This window comes from Neofelis nebulosa, chromosome 3, assembly GCF_028018385.1.
Source record: "Neofelis nebulosa isolate mNeoNeb1 chromosome 3, mNeoNeb1.pri, whole genome shotgun sequence".
Lineage (NCBI taxonomy): Eukaryota > Metazoa > Chordata > Mammalia > Carnivora > Felidae > Neofelis > Neofelis nebulosa.
In genome coordinates, this window is record NC_080784.1 from 22,277,600 (window position 1) to 22,293,781 (window position 16,182).

The 16,182-nt window shown below is 35.9% G+C and overlaps 1 protein-coding gene across 9 annotated transcripts in view; it reads right to left on the reverse strand.

Moving 5' to 3' along the window:
• MICU3 (mitochondrial calcium uptake family member 3) overlaps window positions 1–16,182 on the reverse strand; it is a 113,417-nt gene that overhangs the window by 50,241 nt on the left and 46,994 nt on the right. For all 9 annotated transcript variants that reach the window (XR_009258950.1, XR_009258949.1, XM_058720104.1 and 6 more), the window contains exons 2-3: window positions 11,630–11,783; window positions 4,572–4,603 (exon numbers count right to left, since the gene is read on the reverse strand). Coding sequence is in view for 7 of the 9 variants with exons in the window: in XM_058720104.1 (XP_058576087.1) it covers window positions 4,572–4,603; window positions 11,630–11,783 (186 nt within the window). In the remaining 2 variants the exon portion in view is untranslated. The remainder of the gene's footprint in view (window positions 1–4,571; window positions 4,604–11,629; window positions 11,784–16,182) is intronic.

Consider the following 16,182-nt stretch of genomic DNA (forward strand, 5'->3'; position numbering starts at 1 on the left):
TTTCCGTTGTATAGTGTTATCTCTGCATTGCAAGTAACAGATGCCAGCGGACAATCAGTAGTGTCTGATTAGGGCAGCAACAGCACAGAGGTAAGAATTCAGGTATGAACAACAATGAGAAGCCAGATATTTACTGCTTAAACAACAGTAAACTCATGAATATTTTTGTTAGAGCAAGAGATGAAAAATAACACTTTGCATATATTATATACACTTTAATGTATACCGTATCTATTAAACAAATATTCACTCCTCCATTTTAACTATTTCCATGTATTCAATTCCATCTCTTCTAGTTTAAACTCCACTTGAGTTTACAATCAAAAAAATCATAGCTACCTTTTTCTGAGTGCCCTCCATGTGCCTAACAATGGGCTAATACAATCTCTCATTTAATTTTAAAAAACAAACCTCATTCTGCATATTTTACTGAGACTTAAAAAGAATAAGAAATTCACCCAAGGTCACACAACTTCTAAATGATGGGCCAGATCCTTACTGACCAAGCAGTTTACTTTAGTAATAATTCATATTCTTCTGGTCTAGATTATCCAATTAACACATTGATCTTTGTCTCCTGTTGACTTTAAGAAGTTTTAAAATGTATTAAAATCTGTATTTCCACTCGGAATGTGAATCTCCCTCCCCATTCAGTGCCTATCTTGGTCTCTTATAGGTAGTGGTGCTGTGTAATAAATGCTTTGCTTGGCCTTTGCCCCTGGCTCCTAGGAGACTCTGAATCCTTGAGTCACACCCAGGGTGGGCTGCTGACTGCCAGAAGGAATCACTGTGGGATCAGAGAGTTGGAGCTTTGAGCTCTCCTGACTTCTGGGGTGGGGTAGGAAAAGGGACTAGAGATGGAGCTCAAGCACTTGGCCAATGAACCAATTATACCTAGATAACGAAACCCTCAATAAAAACTCAACGCCCAAGCTCAGTGGAGATTTCAGGTTGGTGAACACGCCGATGTGCGAGGTGGGGAGAGGGCACGGAAGGCGTGTGTTTGGGATCCTCCTATACCTGTCCGAGGAGTCTCTTCATATGGCTAGTCCTGACTTGTGGCACTTAGAATAAACTGTTAATAAATACAGAATGTTTGTCAGTTTTGTGTCAGTCTAGAAAATTACTGAACTTGAGGAGAATTACAGGAACCTCTTGGATTTGTAGCCAGTTGGTCAGAAGTGTGGGTGGCCTCGGGACCCTTGAACTTGCATGTGGCATCTGAAATGAGAGCAGTCTTGTTGGGGACTGTGTCCTTAAATCTATGGAGTCTGAAACTAACTTTGGATGGGTAGCATCAGAATTATATTGCAGGGGCGCCTGTGTGGTTCAGTCAGTAAAGCGTCCAACTCTTGATCTTGGCTCACGTTGATACCTATAGCTCTAATGTATTTATTCACCATAGTTCTGTATTATACATTGAATTTGTCCTTGATATGCCTCGGTGACAATTCTTTTATTCATTTCTCAACTGACTAACATTTATATTGTTTTTTTGTGTTTTGGCTATTACAATTGATGCTGCAGAAAGAAGAAAACAGAAAACATGTACAAGACTGCTGGTGTAACTATTTCTCCAGTATACATCTCTAGAAGTAGAGCTCTTGGTTATATATTTTCAACTTTATTAGATATTGACAAATTTCTCTCAAAAGTGAATATACAAATTTGCATTCTACCTTGGTTCTTTCTTCTTCTTGTCGGTGCTAATTACTGGTATTGTGAGATTTCTGGCAGCTGATAATCTGACGGGTGTGAAATAGCAACATATTATTGGCTTAATTTGCATATCCCTGATTAGTAGCGAGGCTGAGCTCCTTTACATATATTATTGGCCATTCTATGTTTACTCATTTTTTTCTTATTGAGCTGGCTATCTTTCTTCTATTGATTTACAGGAGTTCTCTATGAGTACAAGACACTCAATGTTTTCTGTTAATACACTGTAAGCATATTCTCCCATCTATCATACATCTTTTAGCATTGTTGACACTCTTTTGGTATGCCAAAGTTTTTCATATTTAATTTAATAAAATTTGCCCAAATATCCTTTGAGCTTTGCTTTGGGTCTTATCTAAAGAATCCTCTTGTATCCCTTATTTTACTTCTAATATTTCAGAATTTTTGTTTGTCAAAAATAAGAACTTAATCCATCTGAAATTTGCTTTTGTGTATGGTGATCAGTTTAGTATTTAATTTGTTTGCCTCCATGTCGGAAAGACTATTGTTTCAGTATCTAAAGGTCAACTCATTCTCTAGTGATTTACAGATCTTTCCATATATGCATGGGTCTGTTTACGAACTCTGTATTCTATTATTTTCATCTAATTAAAAAACTCTTGCAATAATACAATACTATTTTAATTATAACTCTATTATTAGTCTTAATATGACACAGGCCCAATCATTCTCATCCTGATGTTTTCCCCTCCTTCCTTTTCAGAATTGTTCTGAAAATTCTGGATCCTTACTCTTCCAAATGAATCATCCATGAACATGATCTATTTCTCGGTTTATTCATGTCTTTTAAAAAATATAACAATGTCTTGCACATCTTCTGTTAGGCACACAAAGTAATAGTTTTTGTTGCTATTGTGAAAAGTATCTTATTTGACAGTACAGCTTCTAATTGCTATCACTGGTGCAGAAACATTTTATTAACTTTGGTTAATTGATCTTATACTCAGCAGCAACCTTGCTAAACTTTTACTAAATTTGAATACATTTGAAATCTATGTATTTTTACATTTTTCTCTCAAACATATGGCTTCCTACTGTGCTAATCCTTAGAACCTCTTTCTTTCTTCTTGTCATACTACATGTGATAGCCTGGATTATGTCCACCTCAAATTTACATTTGAAGTCATAATTCTCAGTACACCAGAATGTGACTGTATTGAGAAAGGGCCTTTAAAAAGGTAATTAAGATTGTTAAGTGAGGTCATTATGGTGGGCCCTAATCCAATATGACTGGTGTCCTTATAAAAAGACATCAGGACACAGACATGCACAGAACAACAACATGTGAGGATAACAGAGGGAGAAGATGGCCACCTACAGGCCAAGGAGAGAGGCCTCAGAAGAAACCCATGCTGCCAACACCTTGATCTTGAACTTCCAGCTTTCAGAAACGTGAGAAAATAAATTTCTGTCATTTAAGCCACCCAAACTTTGGTATTTGCTACAGCAGCCCTAGCAAACTAATACACAGCATTAGCTTTGATCTGTAGTAAAACAGGGAGTTAGCAGTTGTGATAGGAGACATATTTATATCATATCTAATTTTATTTATATTATTATTACTATAATGTTAATTTAATTTTGAGAGAGAAGGAGAGCACAAGTGGGTTAGAGACAGAGAGAGAGAGTGAAGGAGAAAGAATCTGAAGCAGGCTTCAGGCTCTGAGCTTTCGTCCCAGAGCCTGACGCAGGGCTTGAACTCATGGACCATGAGATCATGACCTGAGCCGAAGTCGGATGCTTAACCGACTGAGCCACTCAGGCACCCCTATATCATACATAATTTTAAAGAGAATGTCTAAAGTTTCACATGTAAACATTGCATTTGCTACAGGCTTTGGGAGGGTTCTCTTTAACTGTTTAAAGAAGTTCCCTAGAATGCTATCCTAATACTGATTTTTTTAATATTGAAGTTTATCATACATTTAAAAGTACAAAAAGAATATATTAAAATTTAAAGTAGAAACTGTTGGGGCACCTGGGTGGCTCAGTCGGTTAAGCGTCCGACTTTTGGCTCAGGTCATGATCTCACAGTTCGTGGCTTTGAGCCCCGTGTCAGGCTCTGTGCTGACAGCTCAGAGCCTGGAGCCTGATTCAGATTCTGTTTTCAGATTCAGATTTCCTGTCTCCCTCTCTCTCTGCCCCTCCCCTGTTCACGCTCTGTCTCTGTCTCAAGAGTAAATAAACATTAAAAAAAATTAAAAAAAATAAAGTAGAAACTGTTAAGAAACAGAAAATTACCAGTACTTTATAAGCCTCTTTGTAGCTCTTACTTATGATATATCCCTCCATCTTTCCCAGAGGTAAATATTGTCTTAAATTTATCATTCCTTAAATTTATCATTTTCCCACCAATGACTGCATTCTTCAACACTATGATTTCCCGCCCCTAGTTTTGTAATTTATATATTTGTCAATTGCTTACTTTGTCATTACATTTCCAAGATTCATCTAGTTTAAGCACTGGTATAATTCATTTGTTTTCACTCGGTATAGGAACTGCTGTATGAATATGTAAAAGCTTATTCATCACTTCTACTATTGATATTATATTGTAGTCTTTCTGGTCAATTATGAATAATGTAATAGTATTCCTGTGAACCTCTCCTGAAAGCATAAGCTTCTCTATGTACACACATTAGTGTAAAATTACTAGAACACAGGGTGTATTCAAGCTTAACATTACTAGTACGCATATGCATGCTGTTGTAGAACTGCTAGGTCTAGGGTATGTGTATCTTTAGTGTTAGAAGATGATGCCAAACAATTTTCCAAAGTGGGCACGCATATACATAGTGTGCATGTATATGATACCAAGAGCTTTAACCTACCTGTTTGGTAAGTGACTTCCACGTCTTAGCAACTGCAATAAATATAAAAGAATTAGATAATAAATATTTCATGCAATGTATATCCAAATTCAGTAACCAATCTACAGCCATAACTCATAACACCAGACTTTATATCTAACAGGCAATGTTTTTTTAACTTCAAGATGTAGATCCAAGATATGGTTTATTTATGTTATGTATTTGTTTCATGTACTATAAACTAGGTATAATAAATAATGTCAGTGGGGCAGTAAACATTTTCCATAATCATTATCTTACTTTGGGGGTTTCCGGATTTATAAAGTTAACTTAATCCATGTTAAAAATCTTTTAGGCTTACAACACCAATACTGATATTTGTTAAATATTCATACTAGAATAAAAATATTAACACAGAGAATTTATAATTTCACTACCCATGATCTCTACTGTGCTAGTATCTCTGGGTATGATTCAGATGCCTGGTCTCTCTAGGGTGGAGTGGAAGAATGGGGGCAATGAAAAAAAGAGAGGAAGGAGAGAGCAGGTAATGTGAGAGGGGGACCCTCATCCTGTTTTCCATTTTTTCCCTGTATTTAAGATTCACTTCTGGAACAAGAGTGTTATAGTCGAATAAAATACCTAGAATCACTACTGACTCCTACTAAAGTAGGAACTAAAGTACGTACTACTACCTACTGATTCCTCCTCACACCCTTGAAGATACAAAACACTATAAGTCTTATAATATTGGAATAAATGGACGGTCAACATTATTATTTCCTTTACTTGGATTTGAAAACTGTGAATGCCTAAGAATCATCTCCAGGTTTCTATGTGATTAAGTCCTATAGCACAGCTGCATTAGGAACTGGTAAATATTAATTATTTCAGCTACATTACAATAATGACAACCAGTAATTATTCTACATGGCAATGTGGCTATTTCTTTATAATTAACCACAATTATTATAAACAGTATATCAAAGTGAAGATTATGAGATAGGCAGTTTTTGCCATGTACCTTTCTCTTCTTTTAAGCAATGTAATAAGTCATTTTAAGATTGGAAGGATAGAAATATATTCTAAAATTTAGCAAGCTGATTTTTATGGAGATAGATTTCTTCTCTATGCAGCAACAACATCCTTTCTTTACCTAAGATAGTTTATACAAACATGTAATCGAAAGATTAAAATCACAAATTTACAAAGAAGAATTCAGCATTTAACCTTAACTATAATACACCTATTTCATAAAGATATCTTCCTTTCCATAATGAACAGAACATTGTAAATAATATTTATTATTCTGTTGCTATTGAAATATGGCAAATGAGAACAGAAGAAAAATAAATGGTACAAAAGCACATGCACATGCTCTTATGCAATGTTCAGAAGCTATTTATCAGAAGAGGAAGTGACACACTCTTGAGCTCTGTAGGGTTTATGAGATTTCCAGGGTACATTATTCACAAAAGACATATTCATTCTGCCGGATGTGTTACCATGCTCAGTATTATTAGCTTTTTTTTTTTTTTTATAAAGACTAAAGAGCCATTAAGACTGTTCTTCAAAGGATTTTCTGATTTTTGGAATTCCTTATTTCGTATTAAGTTACTACATATATAAATATAACTTGGGTGAAGAGGGACTTCAACTCTAATAGATGTATTTTATTTCTTCAGCTATAGGTTGATGTTCATTATATTTTTAATACTTTTATGTATATTTGAAATTTTTTAACAATATATTTTCTAAAATTAAAATTAAAATAATACAATGTGAAAGTAATCAATTACCTACTTTAGTTCCAGAAGGGAAATTTACCTTTTAGGTTCTACTGAGGTAGGTAAAATAAGAAATTTTCTAGATTTCAAACACAAAGCTATGATCAGCAATCAAATGTATATCTCAATTAACATTTATTTAAACTATAACTATTAAGCAAATGTTCACACAGCATACCCCTTTTTTTCGTGTTGGTGTCACCATAAAATTGTATCAAAGATTTGTTTTTAATTATGATTATAGATTCAAACAATGACAATGATGGTGACAATGACAATAACAGCTACCAACATTTATTAAGTGCTTACTGTCTGTCTGGTACTATACTGAACACAACCAGTATCACTCAATCCTCAAAAACCTCGTGAAGTTGCTATTATTTTTATTTTTATAAATGATGAGACTAAAGATTGAATAACAAAGTTTTCAAAGCTAGAAACTGAATGCTAAGGTTTAAATACAAGTCTGTCCAGGGGCGCCTGGGTGGCTCAGTTGGTTAAGCATCTGACTTCAGCTCAGGTCATGATCTCTGGTTCTTGAGTTGGAGCCCCACTTCAGGCTCTGTGCTGACAACTCAGAGCCTGGAGCCTGTTTCGGATTCTGTGTCTCCCCCTCTCTCTACCCCTCGCCCGCTCACACTCTCTCTCTCAAAAATAAATAAACATTTAAAAAAATTTTAATACAAGTCTAATAAATAAATAAACATTTAAAAACAAGTCTGTCTCATCTTAATATGCCAATATATATATATATATAAATCGTATATATATATGATTTAATAATATTCAGTCTGTGAAACCTATTTTCTCTTCTGAGGCAAATATTTCTTTTTATAACCCTACACTTTAAAAAAAGTTTTTACAAATACCTTGATCTTTAGTGATTGTTCTTAACTATATTTTAAAAGTTCCAGTTTGAGGGGCACCTGGGTGGCTCAGTTGGTTAAGTGTCTGACTTTGGCTCAGGTCATGATCTTGTAGTTGGTGGGTTCGAGCCCCGTGTTGGGCTCTGTGCTGACAGCTCAGAGCCTGGAGCCTGTTTCAGATTCTGTGTCTCCCCTTCTCTCTCTGTTCCTCCTCAACTTGTGCTCTCAATCTCTCTGTCTCTCTCTCTCAAAATAAATAAATAAACTTAAAAAAATATGTGTTTGACAAAAATTATAGAATTTGATGCAAAAATGCCATTTGATATTTAAAAAATACATTAATAGTTTTATCAAATATATGCTAGCTTAAAAAAATCCACATTGTTTGACATCAATTAAACAAAAAAGTACAGAACACATATATATTTTTGTATAAGGGTCTTTTCTACGTACAGTCTCTACATTTATGAAGCTTAAAATATTTTAACAGGACAAAAGTATCAACCAATTCCAAGGCAAAATATGGTATCTGGCATATGGTAAGTTCTCAATAAATATTTCCAGAAGGGAGGGAAGAAAGAGTGGCTAAAGGAACACAGAGTTCTAATCTCTGCCACAGCCTTCAAATTCCTCAAAAAGAGTCCGACTTAATTTATAGCCTTCTCTCTGGCTACTACCTTACATATTCCCAAAGTGGACTACCGCTGACTCTCTTCATCTCAGGTGTTTGTTCCTCTCCTGTAGTGCTATCCTCAGCGTCTCCTGGCAAAATATTGTAGGATAAAAGCCTCTACTTCAACTATGATCTTTCCTTTCCTTTCTACTTCACAGCCAAACATCCTGAAAGAGTCCTTTATACTGCCTGTCTTCATCTCTTCATCTTCTACTCTTGCTATCTCTGGTCTTTGCCCTAATCATTACACTGAAACCTCATTTTAAAAATCATCAATCACCTTCAAATTACTAAATCTGGTGGACATTTTTCTGCCCTCATCTAACTTGACGTCTCATTTGACCATTCTGTTCGTGTTTCTGGGCCTTGATGCCTCCATACTCCTGACTTTCTTCTCATGTCTCTAGATACTCCTAGGTGTCCTTTTGAGACTCATCTTCCAAGCCTTTGTACCTTCACCATTTAAAGTCTAGGAATTCCTCAAGAATTAGTCCTTGCTCCTCTGTATTCTCCTACTACACTGCCGCTTAGGCAATCTCATCCATACATACTGCATTAATAACCACGTACAGATGGAACCCTAAATATATACTCTACCCAGCCCTCTCCCCTCATCTCCAATGGATATAATATAAAGTATCAAAAATTAATTGATTAAAAGCTAATTTGCAAAGTAGCCAATTTGCCAAATTATTTAGGATTTAATTTTTTTGAACTTTTACAATTTTTTTTTCACCTCACAGAGTTACTTTTTTGGTTACTGTTGAGAATGCTTAAGATTTACTTTCTTAGAAATTTTTATGATTACACAATATGGTATTAATCAACTATGTTTACCATGCTGTATATTAGAACTTGAGGATTTCATGTTAAGGTTTTGTCACATCCCTGTCTCTGAAGAAAAAACAAATGGCTATAATTTGTTCTAATATAACTTCAGGCATTTGTTTGGCAGTTTCAAGTAGATTATCAAACAACTGGTTCTTTAGTACACTGCTTTTCAAAGAATTGAAATGAATGATCAAAAGCCAGACACAACTGTGTCTTCAATATCTCCTCTTTAGATGTCTAAGGCATCTTAAATCCATCATGTCCACAGTTGAAGTTTAATTTTTCCCTTCAAACCTGGTCCCTACTGTCATCCATACAGTTAAACCAGCCAGAAATTTTTAGTACTCATTAGTCCATCATCACCATTGCTACCATCATTAGAAGCTTTTCAAGCCTGGACAAGAGTCTGCTCTCTGATCTGCTCACGCTCACCCTGGCCCTCTCCAATCTATCTCCACTCTGAAAAATCTTTTCAAAACACAATCTAATTATGGTATGTACCTGTTAAAAACAAGGCAATAGGTTCAACAGAGTTGCTTATGCTAAGACCCATGTCACCAAGCCAAAACTTAACTTAATTACAGTTTCTGCTCTGCCAGAAATGGAATCTTAAATCAGTCAATCAGCACTAGTGCGGTAATCTGCTTGACAGACCCCTGCCATCCTCTAAAGGGGAGTAACCCTGCGATAATCAACCCACATTTTTGCCTGGTATGACATCCCTATTCCTGTTCCTTTCTGCCTATATGTCTTTTGTACAGCTCCTTGGAGCTCCGTTCTGTCTGCTAGATGGGATGCTGCCTGACTCATGAATCACTGAATAAAGACAAAAAGGTCTTTAAAATGTAGTCAGTTGAATTCTTTTTTAACATACCAAATTCTTCTGCAGCTTAAACTACTGCCATGATTTTCCATTACTTTTGGGATAAAAACAGAAATGTTTAATATAAGTTTCCAGGCTCAAAGCTTTGGCACCACCCCACACCCCCAGCCGCACCTCATACCATATCCTTCCCTGCCCCTTGCCCTACAGCCTCCCAGATCGGTTTCCCCTCCCGTGTATCACATTCCCTCTTGTCATGGCGTCTTGATCCATGCTGTTTCTTCGGCTGAAATTGTCTACTCTCGGCATCCTACTTGCCTAGTTAACTCTTACTCACAATTCGTATTTCATGTTGATATTTATTTGCCCAGGGAGGATTTCCCTGAGCTACTCGACTACGTTACTTCTCAAAAACATACTCTCACAGCCTCGAGTATCTTTCTTTCATGGCACTGAACACAGATACAGTTTGCTGTTGATTTGTCTATTTCACTGATCAGCACTGATTCCTTCTACCAGACTGTAAGCATCATGAGGGTGGAGGGCATTTATTTATTTTTTTGTTCCCCTCACCATTTTATCTCCAGTGCCTAGTGCAATACCTGGCATTTGATAGGTGTCTTTACATACATGTGATAACATGCTGTGAGATGAAATGGGAAGTGTGCATAAAGCACGTTTGTTGTATTCCAAAGTACTGTGGTTGTCTTGAGAACAAGCACTGTGACTCTGTGAGTTGCGAACTGAACCTTTTTTCATGGAACACATTTTTACTTGAAAGAACAAATGACAGATAAATTATGGTTATTTGGACTTCGGTATTTGGCAGGCTTTCTCTTACAAACGAACAGTCAGCTATCACTTCAGGATAACCACCAACAATATTTGTTGCCAGTCAAAACATTTGAGCTTTCAAGTGAAAATCAGAATTTGGGAAAACGTGTATATACCACCATGAGCTTTCCAATATGTAAAGATTTTTATGATAATATCCATGAATGTGATTTTTTTTTTAAATTGTATAATAAATATGTCAACATTTAGAAGATCTGCATAACTGAGTGAACCAGTATCTTCCATTTGATGTTACAAGATTATAAGGGTAAAAGATCCATTCAAAGCACAATATAAACCACTGGATTTTAACATAACAGATGTCAAAAGTTTCAAATTCCACATTGCAACAAAACTTTAAGAAACTACCACTAGCCAAGTGTTGACAGAGTAACCAAGAAGAATATTTACAAATATCTGAAAAAGCTATTAAAATGCTCTTCCCTTTGCCTACTTATCTGTGAGGCAGATTTTCTTAATATACTTCGTGAAAAACAACACACTGCAATGTACCAAATAAAAAAAGGAGGTGAGAATACAGCTGTCTTCTATTAATCAGACACTGATGAGATTTGCAAGAATGTACATAATGCCAAAGAGGTTGAGAACCATTGCTCTTAACATATGGAAAGATGAGTAACAATCAGTCTATATTTACAGTGTAGGAGCCATGACAAATACAGAAGAGGTACAGGTAGAATTCTTGGCCTAGGTCTAGCTTCAAATCCAGTCCTCTGAATTACTCTGTTCATGCTAGATATAAGAACTGAATAGGGAGAATATAAACCTATTATATGCGGCTCCTGGGTGGCTCAGTCAGTGAAGTGTCCAACTCTCTGGCTCAGGTCATGATCTCACTGTTCCTGAGTTTGGGTCCCAAGTCAGGCTCTGTGCTGACAGTGCAGAGCCTGCTTGGGATTCTCTTTCTCCCCCTCTCTCTGCCTCTGTACCGCGGAACTCTCTCTTTCTCTCTCTCTCTCTCAAAACAAATAAATAAATAAACTTAAAAAAATATGAAGAGTAAGGTGTTTTTAAGTTTGATGAACTGAGAAAAAGAAAATAAAAGTTTGTGAAAAGGAAAGAGATGCCAGTAGGAGATTATAAGAAATATTAGTCTAGTAAGATTGCACAGCATCACGTCTTTTGAAATACCACATTACTTGGGTTAGTTGTTTTGAAAACTTATACTGTTCTACCCTTTTCCAAACTAGAGATAAGAAAAAAATCTTATAAAATGATTAAGAGAATTCAGAAAATATACTTACATTTGGGCTCATCTGTTGTAACAGCCAAAATAAAGTCATATGGAGTCATGAATAACTGCCCTTCACATTCTATAGAAGCAAACAAACGAAATCTTCTTTCCCGAGATGTAGCATAGAGATCTAAGTCTTCAATGTCTGTTCTGCTGATAGCAACCTAAAGAAAGCAGATAAATTTGGACTGTGGGAAATAACATCTTCTAGAAGCTAAATGCTTTTAATTATGTTGAAAGTGAATCAACAGAGTAAATGAAAAAGTGTGAAAATACTGTCTTCTGGAGAACTAAATCATTTTATAAATAAGTTACCCATACAAATAAAATGAATTAATGTGTGAAAGATCCAACAATAAATATCATTAAGGCCCTGAAAATTCTGAACTGGCACTTTAAAGGACCTGTGATTAAGTTTTACTTTCAGAAAACATTAGATCTCTGAGCTAGTAGCTTCTTTAGAAGAACACTAACTCTTGCTGAACGCCTGCTATGTGTTCTCTATGTAGCGTTATTTATCTAATTAGAAGTCTATTTGCTAGAGTCTATTGATTTTCTAAAAAGAAAAAAAGTTAAGGGCACCTAGGTGCCTCAATAGGTTGAACATCCGCTCTTGATTTGGGCTCAGGTCATGATCTCAGAGTTTGTGAGACTGAGCCCCACGTGGTGTTCTGGGCTGACAGCATGGAGCCTGCTTGGGATTCTCTCTCTCCCTCTCTCGGCCCCTTCCCTGCTCTCATGCACATACTTTCTCTTTCTCTCAAAATGAATTAACATTAAAAAATATTTTAAAGAATAAAATAAAATGAGAAAGTGAAACCCGGAAAGCTATTCAGGGCTACCCCTAAGGAAACTACTTAGTGGCAGTGCTTAGATTAGATCTGAAGTTGGTAACTCTAGATCACAACAGTACAATTACCATTTTCTATCTGAATTACAGCAAATCTATTTTTAATAGGTTTTTTTTTCCTGATTACAAAAGTGATGCATAGTTATTGTATACAATTTAGAAGACAGAATTTTAAACATTTACAGATACACAGATTTTTCTTTTTTGGCAAAAAATGGGATTACACTATACTGTTCAGTTATCTGTTATTTTTAACTTACTAATATATCAAGACTATTTTCCCATGTCACTACTCTAGTAGACTATTTTTTAGTAGTTGTATAATATTTCATAGTGAATGTAGCATAGCACAATTAATGAATTGCACATGGTTGAATATTTAAGTGATTCATAGTATTTTACTATTATAAAACAATGTTATAACGACCAGCCTAAAATATATATATTTAAATATATCTACAAAGAGTTGAGATAAATTCCTATGAGTGGATTTGGTTAGTCAAAACAAAACCTTTTCATACATATTTTCACTCTGCCTCTATGGAGTTAACAGCAATTTACATTATTATCAAAAATACAAAAATAACATTTTTACACATTTCATAAGAAATTCTTATTTAAGAGGGCAAGCTTATTCTCTTTATTGTCTCTTCTATGTCTACTAAGTCATAATGCCGATTGTGCATAGACTATTAAAGTTATTTAAGTATCTAATATCTTGAGAAGTCACATCAAAACAATTCATAAAAACTTTCAACAAGGAGACTACATTTTATATTTCTAAGCCATGCTTTATTAAATGAAAAGCCAGGCAAATGACTAAACTTTTCCCACTATTCTGAACACTAAGATTTTTAAAAACATTGTACAAGTAGTCAAATAAAAACTAAAAGAAAGGTTCACGCCCTACTTTTTAATGGTATGTATAAAAGATAAGACTATATAGTGTCTGCCTTTAAGAAATATATAATCTATACGGAGGGGAAAAATACTAGTTGGAGAGACAAAAGGTACAAACATGGAAGAAAGGAGTGAATCCAGTTAGAGTAAACAGAAATAAAGCATTGTAAAGGTTGAGGTTAATAAGAGGGTTTCAGGAAGAAAAAAATATGAATTTTAATGTCAGGAAGAGATATGAACACTCTAGGTCTACACAACATATTTGAAAATGGTAATAACCTCCCTGGAGCAGAGGATTTGCATTCATGGAAAAATGATTTCTGAATGCCAGACTAAAGCACTGTAATTTAAAATGATAGACAACATGGCTTTAGAAGATTCTTACATAGAATCTTCTTATATAGAGCAATGACATAAAAATGATGCTTTAGAAGAATAAAGCAACTCAGTACCAGAGTTGGCTCAGCAATGTATTAATAACACTCAGGTGATCCAGAGGTATTGTGAAATTGTTTCGGCACTGCCATGGGTGAGAAGTGGGACACTGAACAACTTAATGTCAATAATGGGCAATAATCTCCTTCAATACTCCTCAGCGATCAGTTTAACATCTTAGGTCCTTTTCTACACATATATCCCAGGGGGTTCTTCTTCCTCTTAGCACAGGGAAATCAATCTTGTCTGTGACCACAGTTTACTCTCCTGCTTTCTTCTTGATAGTCTATTTCCTTGGACCTAATTGGCCATAATCAACCAAGACCCATTTCCAATGAACTTCCTGAAGGTCCCCTCTGTGTGGCGCTCTCATGGTTTCTGCACCACAATCTGAAGTCATGCCTCAGTCTAACACTCTGAACCACAATTTTTGCCTCTAGCATCTTTATTCGTTATGACCTAATATGGACTTGATCTGTGACTTCTGCCCTTACCTGCTGTTGCCATTACTGCTCATGATGTACCTGTGTTTTCTCATCAAACTTTCCTCCCTAAGCGGCTGTGACTGGTCCCAGGACACCAAACCTGCTGGACCACTGCAGCTAGGAATGGGATCCACCTTCCATGCCCTAATGCTAACAACTTCTCCCTCTCCTCAACTTCTACTAACAATCAATCAACAAAACCTATTGTTCTCCCTCTAATTTCTCACATCCACCCCTGCCACCATTTTTGTTTAAGCACTCACTACTTCTCTAAAATTTTACAGTAATGCCCTACCTGTGATTTTTGCCTCTAATCCATCCTTTACTGATAGAAAGAGAAAACACAGTTTGAATCCTTTAACCACCTGAGTAATGGTATCAAAAGAAATCTGACCAAGAAGAGTTTAAGGTTTTCATTCAAACTCCACTGTATGAAACAAACTGAAGATGACACAAACAAAAGGAAAAACATTCCATGCTCATAATTGGAAGAACAAGTATTATTAAAATGTCTATGCTTTCCAAAGCAATTTACATACTTAATGAAATTCCTATCAAAATACCAGCAGCATTTCTCACAGAGGTAGAACAAACAATCCTAAAATTTGTACAGAACCACAAAAGACTCTGAATAGTCAAAGCAATCTTGAAAAAGAAGAGCAAAGCTGGAGGTATCACAATTCCAGACTTCAAGTTATATTACAAAGCTGTAGTAATCAAAACAGTATGGTATTGGCACAAAAACAGACACATAGATCAATGAAATAGAACAGAAAACCCAGAAATGGACCCAAAACTGTATGGTCATCTAATCTACAACAAAGCAGGAAAGAATATCCAATGGGAAAGACAGTGTCTTTAACAAATGGTGTTGGGAAAATTGGACCGCAACATGCAAAAAAGAATTAAATTGAACCACCTTCTTACACCATACACAAAAATCAACTCAAAATGGATGGAAGACCTAAATGTGACATCAGCTGTAGCAATTTCTTACTAGATCCAGAGGCAAGGGAAACAAAAGCAGAAATGAACTACTCGGATTTTATCAGGATAAAAAGCTTCTGAACAGCAAAGGAAACAAAACTAAAAGGCAACCTTTGGGATGGAAGAAGATATTTGCAAATGACATATCTGTTAAAGGGTTAGTATCCAAGTTCTATAAGGAACTTAGCAAACTCAATAAACAAATAATCCAGTTAAGAAATGGACAGAAGACAAGAATAGACATTTTTCTAAAGAAGACATCCAGATGACTTACAGATACATGAAAAGATACTCAACATCACTCATCATCAGAGAAATACAAATCAAAACCACAATGAGATACCACCTCACACCTGTCAAAATGACTAAATTAACAACACAGGAAACAATAGATGTTGGTGAGGATGCAGAGAAAAGGGAACCCTCTTACAATGTTGGTGAGAATGCAAACTGGTTGCTTCCACTCTGGAAAACAGTATGGCAGTTCCTCAAAAAATTAAAAAAAAAAATGATACTACCTTATGATCCAGCAATTGCACTACTAGGTTTTTGCCTGAAGGATACAAAAATACTGGTTCAGAAGGATACAAAAATACTGGTTCAAAAGGATACATGTCGGGGCGTCTGGGTGGCGCAGTTGGTTAAGCGTCCGACTTCAGCCAGGTCACGATCTCGCGGTCCGTGAGTTCGAGCCCCGCGTCGGGCTCTGGGCTGATGGCTTGGAGCCTGGAGCCTGTTTCCGATTCTGTGTCTCCCTCTCTCTCTGCCCCTCCCCCGTTCATGCTCTGTCTCTCTCTGTCCCAAAAATAAATAAAAAACGTTGAAAAAAAAAACAAAAAAAACACACAAAAGGATACATGTCCCCTGATATTTACAACAGCATTATCAACAATAGCCAAATTATGG